General features: G+C 37.2%; 1 protein-coding gene across 1 annotated transcript in view; it reads right to left on the reverse strand.

Annotated features, from left to right (window-relative positions):
* SAMD3 (sterile alpha motif domain containing 3) overlaps positions 1 to 9,633 on the reverse strand; it is a 70,705-nt gene that overhangs the window by 9,838 nt on the left and 51,234 nt on the right. Inside the window, exon 7 of the mRNA XM_007947385.1 lies at positions 9 to 92. Coding sequence (XP_007945576.1) covers positions 9 to 92 — 84 coding nt within the window. The remainder of the gene's footprint in view (positions 1 to 8; positions 93 to 9,633) is intronic.

Consider the following 9,633-nt stretch of genomic DNA (forward strand, 5'->3'; position numbering starts at 1 on the left):
ATTTCTCTCCAGTCCTTTTCTATTTTTATATATTCTTGCTGGAACCAGTTAATATGTTCATTTACCTCAGAAGCAAAACAAACAGCTTCTTCCTGCAAAATATTTTCAAAATATCAGTATGTCCCATATTTCAAGTGACAGTTTGGCATTTCACAAAAACTTGTATTACAAGCTGTTATTACACACTCCTTGGATTGTGCAAACTGTTAATGCACTCAGCTGCTAGCTGAAATGTTGCACTTTCAAGTCTACCCAGAGGCTCCTTGGAAGAAAGGCCTGGTGACTGACTTCTGAAAAGCCAGCTACTGAAAACATTCTGAGCACAGTTCTCCTCTGACACACATGGGATCACAGGAGTTGAGGTCGACTCAGTGACAACTGGTCTGATCTGCATACTCTTCATAATGCATTCATAAGGTGAACATCACCATGGATAATTAAGTTTGGCCCTGACCATGATTGACAAATGGACAGTCTTTAGCACTACAAATGAACTAGATAGTTAATCACTTACAATGAAATTATAATCTGTTCTCTTGAGAGATCTAAGAGTTACTTTACTGTCTACATATTTCTTAATTGAGAACATAGATAACCCAGAAGTTTCCAATTTAACAGGGATGTTGTCTAATCTACACTTTTAAATTTTAGAAGACAAATGTTAAAGAAGAAGTAAAAAGTCTTTTAAAGTTTTATTTTCATTTGTCTTTTTCCTTAAGAGAGTACCACTGCACATTCAAGAACTAATGCAGATTTGAATTTTTACAGCTGTTTTAATGTCTTTTTAAAGCTGCAGTACCATGCCTTATAATTTAAATTCAATTCAAATGATAACAATGGCTATTTTGTGATGATAAATTATCAAACTACTGATTATATTCACCATACAGTTGGATACATGGGTGCTTTGGGGCAGCTGAAAAACACCTCACATATTGTAGTTAAAAATCTAAGATACTCACCGTTCTAGAAAAATCAGTTGAGAGGACACTCAGATGAACTGCATTTGAAGTAAAAGAGGTGGTAAACTATTCTAGCTAACCAGAATGTACAAAGATGTTCCCTGTAAAAGATGAGCATGAGAAGCCTAAAATTCTTCAAAATCAAGGCTTTTTACAAGCACATTAGGGAAGCTTCAGGTTCATTGTCCATGAACATAGGATGATGACTAGCAAGAAAGACATGACCAAGTGACAATTTCTTAGAAAAATATAACTTATCAAAACTGACTAAGAAGTAATTCCTAAAATTTCATTGGAAGAGTCTTCCCAAAAAAAAAAAAGGCAAGCTGTAGAGCTTAGAAACAAATTCTATTAAAGATTCAAAAGACAACATTCCAAATTTATGTATTTTCCAGAGAACTGAAGAAAAGGACTGCTCTCCAATCCATTCTATGAAGCCTGTATGACATTGACTCCCAAACCTGAAAGAACAGTACAGTAAATTGCTTGATGTGGCCCTTCTCGCCACTGTCCTCCATTCTGTGATGTATTGTAAATCCTATTATCCATGTCTGTTTTGGGTGGTGTGGTAGTTAAGGTTGGGTGTCAACTTGGCTGAGCAGCTGGTAGAAGTTGTTCCCTATAATGACTGGCAATTGGCTCTGTGGTGGGATTTGCCTTGAGCTGCTGATTGTTAAGGCCATCCACTTAGGTTATTTCTGTTGGGGCAACACAGGTGGAATGTATCTTGAGTCCTGCCTTGCTGGGGAGTATAATTCAAATCACCACCCTTAGCTTCCTTGAGGGTATGCCTACGAATCTCCTGGGAAGGTTTACCCTCCCCTTGCTCCGGTTCTGTGTCCTGGCTCATCCTCAGCTCACCCCTGGATTTGGACAGCAGCTGTCGTCTGATCTGCTGATAGAGGTTCATCAAACCCTGAGAATTGGGAGGATCCTCCAGACCTACTCACAGATCTGGGACTCACCAGCCTGCCAGCCTCCACCACTACTACGTGAGACGAACCCTTGGGTGTCTGTGAGTTCTGTGAGGTGTTACAGCAAAATACAGAACCCTAAGACGGGGGAAATTACTGGGAGGAGGAGGAGTTAATGTCTGAAATGATAGAGTGGTACTGTAGTTTGGACATTTGGGACATCTTTAACCTCCGCCTCATGGGGACTGGCCTTGTGCTGATCTTTCTGAGGGAGACTGTTCAAGCAAATAGTGTAAAAGAGAAAAATTACAGGTCACTCTCATTCATGAACAAAGACAAATATTAGGAACCAAGAAGAACTAACTTGATTTATCCCAGACATGCAATACTGTTTGACATTAGTAAGAAAACTTTAGTAATCCAAAAGGGGATATAATCGATTTGCCCACTACATTTCACATGTTTTCATACTGAAATCTGAATGATGAGACCACTGTTGAGTTGGAGCAGAAAAGTAGCAGATTTTGAGAAACGAGGTAGGTGTTAACAGCTGTATAATCTACCTGGATTATCTAAGTATATATAAATATTGCATATTGCATTAACTGATTAAAAGAGAAAAAAATATATGATCATTTCAAAATATGCAGAAAAAGCATTTTCTCAGATTTGGCATCCTTTTAAGATTAAAGGGCAAAAATTTTTTGTCAAAATGAGAGTAAAATTTTTCAAACCTTTTAATGCTTTCTACCAAAACCCTAGAGCAAGCATAATTTTTAATGGTAAAATTTTAGAAGAATTCTCTTTAAAATTAAAAAATATATAAAAATGCTCTATTATACTCTTATTCAGCCTTGTACCAGAGGTCCTAGCCAGAGAAGTAATATCATAGAAGGTAAAAAGATTGGCAAGTTAGAAACAAAACTGTCATTACACATAAATGATATTATTATTACTTAAGTGAAACCACAAAATGATGTACACATATATTATAATAATTAAGGAGTAACTACATGCAAGACCTGTGTGCATTACCCAGTGCTCCATAACAAAAATACCACAAGTGGGTGACTTGAAAGAACAGGAATTAATTGTCTCAGTTTGGAGACTAGGAGTCCAAACTCAGGGAGCGGGCGGGGCTACGCTGTATCTGCTCTAGAAGACAGTTCCTGGTCTCTTTCAGCTTTGGGCCGCCCCAGCATTTCCTTGTGTTCCTTAGCTTACAGACAGATCCCCATATACAGTGCTCTCTCCTCTGTGTGTGTCTCCTTCCATGTCTATTGTCCCTCTTTGTAAGACACTCAGGAGATATTAAGTGTAGCACCCACCTTATTCCAGTATGACCTCATTAACTAACAAAAGAAAAACCCTATTAAGAGATCAAAAGGGCAGTATTTGCCCAGGGATAACACTCAGGAGGCAGGAAAGGTTAGGAAAGAAGGACAAAGGGAAATGGTAAACTTGAGGAGGAAGTGGGAAGAGTGCTGCTACATTATAGGGATTGTAATCAATGTCACAAAACAAAATGTGTATGAATTGTTGAATGGAAGACTAATTTGCCCTGTAAACTTTCACCAAAATCACAATGCAAAAGAAAAGAAAAACCCTATTTCCAAAGGGGCTCCCAATCACAGGCACAGGTGGAAGGACTTCAACATGTCTTCTGGGGGACACAATTTAATCCACAACAAGATCAATACACAAAAATATAATAACAAGCAGAAAATGTAATTTTTAAAATAATTTTGCAATTGTAATAAAAGCTACAAGTTTCCCAGGAATGAAACTAACTAAAGATGTATAACATATCATTGGAGAAAATTATTGGAAAATATTAATGAGACCTAAATAAATGGATAAGTCTACCATGTTCAAGGGTAGAAAGATTCAATATCATCAAGAAGTTGGCTCTTTCAAAATGGGGCTATAGATTTAATAATATTTCTATAAAAATTCCAAAGGCTTTGTTTGGTTTTCTTACTGAAAAATTTGACAAGCTGATTCCAAAATTCATGTGAAAGACTAAATTGCTCAAGAATAACCAAGGCACTTGTGAAAAATGATAAGGCAATGGTGAAGAGTATGAAAACTTAGTTTACAACTGTATAAATAAGGGAAGTTGGTATTCATGAAAGAGTAGTAACTACTAGTAGAACATAGCAGAGGTTCTAGATACAGAGCCAAGAAAGCAAAAGATGACAACACAAATTTCTGTTGAGGAGAAGGACTATTTTATAAAAGGTACAGGAAATTGTTTATCCACATGGAAAAAAAAGAAGAAGAAGATGGACCCATACTGAACACACACACACACACACACACAAAAAAAACCAAATTCACTGCCATCGAGTTGGATCTACCTCATAGCGACCCCTCTTTGGGTTTCCTTGGGTTTCTGAGGCTGTATCACTATGGAAGTAGATTGCCCAATCTTCAAAAATAACTCTGGATTCTTTAAGGATTTGAAAGAAAAACTTTCAATTTTTGAGAAGAAAATAGAAGAGTATTTATCACTTCAAGGTAGGGAAATATTTCTTAAAAGCATTAATCCTAAGTGAAATATTTCTTAAAAGCATTAAGCACTTAGGAGTGAAACTACATTAAAACTAATAACCTCTTTTCATTTAAAGACACTATAAAGAAATTTAAAAGGCAAGGCATAAAATGAGAGGCGATATTTACAATGCATGTAACTGGTGAAAAAGTAAGATACAGAATATATAAAAGAGTCCTTTAAATAAATAAGAAAAAGTATAACTTCATAGGAGCTCTGGTAGGGTAGTACCTAAGGCACTTGACTGCTAACCATAAGCCTGGCGGTTCAAACTCACCAGCCACTCCTCAGAAAGAAGATTGGGCAATCTACTTTTTTAGTGATACTGTGTCAGAAACCCAAGGAGGGGTCGCTATGAGTTGGGTCTGACTCGATGGCACATAACAACAACAATAACAACATAATTTCATAGAGAGATAGGCAAAAGCCACTGTCTTAGTTACTTATTGTGGCCACACCACAAATACAAGTGTGTGGCTTTAATGAAAGAATTTATTTTCTCACAGCTCTGGAGGATGTGAAAAAGTCCAAATCAGGGTCTTAGCTATGTTGATTCTTCGTGCCCTTTCTTCTAGTTTTGAGTGATTGCCACCAATCCTGGGCATTCATCTGCTTGTAGACATGGCATCTGTCTTTCCCCTGTGTGTGTCTCTCTGTCTATTCTGGTTTTCTCTTTTTAATAACTCAGAAGTGATCAGGTTTAGCATCAACCCACATTGGTATGATTAACATAACAAAAGAAACACATTATTTCGAGCAACATCATATTTCCAAGTACAGGATTTACAAGTTAGGATTTCCTATTTACAAGTTAGAATTTGAACACATATTTTTGGTGAGCACAATTCAATCCATAACAAACACAAACAGACATTTTGCAGAGGAGGAAATGTGAGTGATTCATAATATATGAAAAGGTCCTCAATTTCACATATAATTAAAATGAAAATTAGGACCAAATAAGGTACCATTTTGTTCCCAGTAGAATGGAAGAAAAATAAAAAGAGATGATAATAAGTGTGACTGAAGGAGTTTAAATGGTTGCAACCATTTAGGAAACTGATTTGGCACTGTCTTATAAAACTGAGTATTTGCATTCCCCAAGAACCAGCTATTTCATTCCTAAGTATACTCTTAAAACATGTTTGCACACATATACCAAGACACATGTTACAGAATGATCACAGCAGCATGATCTATAAGTGGAGTAAAACTGAGACAAACTTAATAGCCATCAATAAGGAATGACCAGATAAACTTTGGTTCCCTGTCACAGTATCTTTAAGCCAAAGTGAAATCAATAAACTACAAGACTGAACTTAACAGCCTAGATGAAGTCCTGAGATATTATACAGCATGGATAAAAAAAAAAAGAAAAGGAAATCATCAAAGACAACACACAGTTTTCATATCATTTTCTAAACCTCAAAATAAGGCCAAATTAGACAATATATTCTTCGTTGTTGTTGTTATGTGCCATCAAGTCGGACCCGACTCATAGCGACCCCTCCTTGGGTTTCCGAGGCAGTATCACTACGGAAGTAGATTGCCCCATCTTCCTTCCAAGGAGTGGCTGATGGGTTTGAACCGCCAGTCTTCTGGTTAGCAGTCAAGTGCTTTAGGCACTATGCTACCAGAGCTCCAATATATTCTTTAGGAATGCATTAATATGTGACAAAATCTTACATTCTAAAGATGGGTGAATGGTAAACATAAAATTCAGAGTTTTGCTCACTTCTCAAGGGCAGTGGTTTGGGAAAGGAAACCACAGGCAGACACAATGGAACAGGCAGTGGTCCAATTTGAAAGCTGAACGCTGGCCTCACTACGTTGGTTTGGTTCATAAATGACATACGTTATTTTATGTCTCAAATATATATAATGATTTTTCAAGAAAAAAAATCTTTTAAGAAATGAAGAAAAAAGTTTTATATATGAGTAGGCTGCAGAGTGTTTGCCCAATACGCAAAGGCAGAATGGGGAAGTGATCAAGGAGTAATCAAAGAAAGAAGGTACAATAAAGGCAAGAGATCGCTCCTGGTCCAGGACTGCTAGCAAATGCATACATAAATGAAAAGAGTAGGCGTCACCTAGGTATCTGTGATTTCAAAGAAATCAGAATATGAAATTGAGTTGGAGCAAAACAAACTGGATAAAGCACTTATGCCACACACCCTTTACCACATTAGTACTGGTCACATCAAGGGGATCCTCTATACCAACACCACAGTGACCTACAGCCCCTAGAGGGTTGCAGGGGGACAGCAGAGAGCTCAGCTTTAGTCAATTTTTAGTCTAATTTGACAATTGGAGCAGAAAAAAGGTGGAGAATATCTCTAAGTTAAATTTTAACAAAGAATTGGCATTGCTTTTGAAGTAGTAACATACAACATGGTTTAAAATACACAGGTACACCTTTCTGTCTCCAGAAATTAAATTTCACCTTGATTTTTTGAAAACATAATTTTGCTCTATATCCTGCAAAATCTATAAGTTTACAAATAATGCATCTTGTTACAAAAATTTAACACTTATACAGGCATATCTTGGAAATACTGAGGGTTCAGTTCCAGACCACTGCAATAAAGTGAGAATTGCAACAAAGCAAGTCACTCATTTTTTGGTTTCCCAGGGAGTGTAAAAGTTATGTTTTAACTATACTGCATTCTATTAAGTGTGCAATAGCATTATGAAAAAGTTTGAAATACTGTGAGAATTACCAAAATGTGATACAGAGACAAAAGGTGAGCACAATGCTGTTAGAAAAATGGTGCTGACAGACTTGCTCAGTGCAGGGTTGCCACAAACCTCCAATTTGTTTTTAAAAAAAAAATGCAATATCTGCAAAGCAGAATAAAGCAAATCACAGTAAAATGAGGTATGGCTGAAAGTACTTTATTCCTTATCTACTTTAAAGGCACTATGTAAGGAGCCAGTAGCTTTGAGGAGCATAGCTTCTAAACGTCATCAGCCAATAGCTGGTCCTGCTTCCTCTTCCCCATGGTGCTCCCCAGAGTGGCATCTCCCTGGCTCTCTATCTCCTCTAATAGTATGTTATCTGAACTGTCCCGTAGGGAACTCACTAGCTACATGCAGCTACTGAGCACTTGAAATGTAGCTAGTCCAAATTAAGATGTGCTATATTGGTGTAAAACACCAACTGGGTTGCAATGATTATTGGGTTAGATAAAAATATATTAATGGCAATTCCGCCTGCCTATTTTCACCTTTTTTTTTTTTTTTTTTTTTTACTATGGCTACTAAAACACAATTATGTAAGTGGTCTGCACTATACAGCTATTGAGCAACACAGTGTTAGATGCTAGCATTTTCTGATATCAAATACCAGTCCTTGTTTTTAATTCTATTGTCATTAAATTGGCTTTGGAAATAATGCTTCCCCTGTGTCACTTGAACAGTCTTTGAGCTTAGCACTCAGGCATTTGTCTCAGTCAATCAGCAGTGAAAATTTTCAGCCATGCAAGTTTGTGACCTGTCTCCAAGTGTACAGCTGACTTGTAATACTTCTCAATATTAGTAAATGTGCCACCTGCTGATGGCAGTAATTGCATTATACCCAGAATGCAATTAATTGTCAACATTTTTTCTAACTTTTGCTGTCTCATTCAGTATTGCACCATGAGAAAAACAGCTGTGAAAAAGGCTACAAAAATGATTAGTATTTACATAATAAATCATGTGTCAGTGTTCCAAGAAACAAACAGTAAATGTCTTATGGGAAATCTAAAGGAGCTTAGTAAATATTCTTACCATTTGACTATCCAAGCAGTTTTTGTATAACTTTCAATTCCATTGTATTTCTATGCCAAATAAAACTACTATTTGGCTTTCAAAGCTATACAGTAGATATATAGCAAAGAAGCAGGAAAAGAAAATGATACAAAAGAGAAGAATTAATTTTAACATTATTAGTAATTTAACATCTGGTGGTTAGTACATTATTTACTTACTGAACAAATATTTAGTAAGCTTTGGGTTACTTGGAATAGTATGAAAAGAAACCAGTCCCTCTAGTCCTATTGCATGTGGCCAGAAGGCTGAAGCTGTGAAAATCTGCTTTCTATAAGTCAGTGCAGACATGGGCACCCAGTAGTCCCAGAGAACAGAAGTCAGCAAGTACTTACTGTTGTTGATGTATGCCTGAGTCAATTCTGACTCACAGCAACCCTATAGGGCAGAGTAGAACTTCCCCATAGGGTTGCCTAGGTTGTTACCTTTACTAGAAGGATCCCTGGTGGTTAGTGGTTAAGCACGTGGCTGCTAACGGAAAGGTTGGATGTTTGAACCCACTAGCTATGGGAAAACATGGGACGATTTCCTTCTATAAAGATTACAACCCTAGAAACCCTATGGGGTAGTTCTACTCTATCACTTGGGGTCAAGTAGATGCTGCTCTTCCTCCCACAGAGCAGCTGGTGGGTTTGAACTGCTGATCTTCCCCACTAGGCCACAAGAGCTCCTTAAAATACACTTAAATGTCTCCAAAGAAAGAAAGTTCCCTGCAGAGAGAAGAAAGGGGGAAAAAAAAAAAAACACAGGAAGAAAGCAGCAAAATTTCCAGCATAAACTGCAAGTCCTTCTTGTATTGCACTGAGAAAACCAACTGAATTTTCACCACATATCCAATTGGGAGCAAAATTACCAACAAAAAGAAGTCCTGGCCCAGACAGTTTCATTGGAGAATTCTACCAAACATTCAGAGAAGAAATGACACCAATCCTACTCAAACTATTCCAAAACATACAAAAAGGATGGAATCCTCCCTAACTCATTTTATGAAGCAAGAATAACCTTGATTCCAAAACCAGGCAAAGACGTCACTCAAAAGGAAAACTACAGACCAATATCCCTCATGAATATAGATGCAAAAATCTTCAACAAAATCCTAGCCAATAGACTCCAACACCATATCAAGAAAATCATTCATTATGACCAAGTGGGGTTCATATCAGGTATGTGAGGATGGTTCAACATTAGAAACAAACATATCAATAAATGCTCATGATCATTAGCCATTAGAGAGATGCAAATCAAAACAATAATGAGATACCATCTTGCCTCAGCACTAGTAGCAAAGTAAACAAGACAGAAATAACAAATGCTGGCAAGGATGCAGAGAGATTGGGACTCTGATACACTGCTGGTGGGACTGTCAAATGATACAACCACTGTGGAAAGCAGT

The sequence above is a fragment of the Orycteropus afer genome, unplaced genomic scaffold (genome assembly GCF_000298275.1).
Source record: "Orycteropus afer afer isolate SDZICR_OR568_19922 unplaced genomic scaffold, OryAfe1.0 scaffold00182, whole genome shotgun sequence".
NCBI lineage: Eukaryota > Metazoa > Chordata > Mammalia > Tubulidentata > Orycteropodidae > Orycteropus > Orycteropus afer.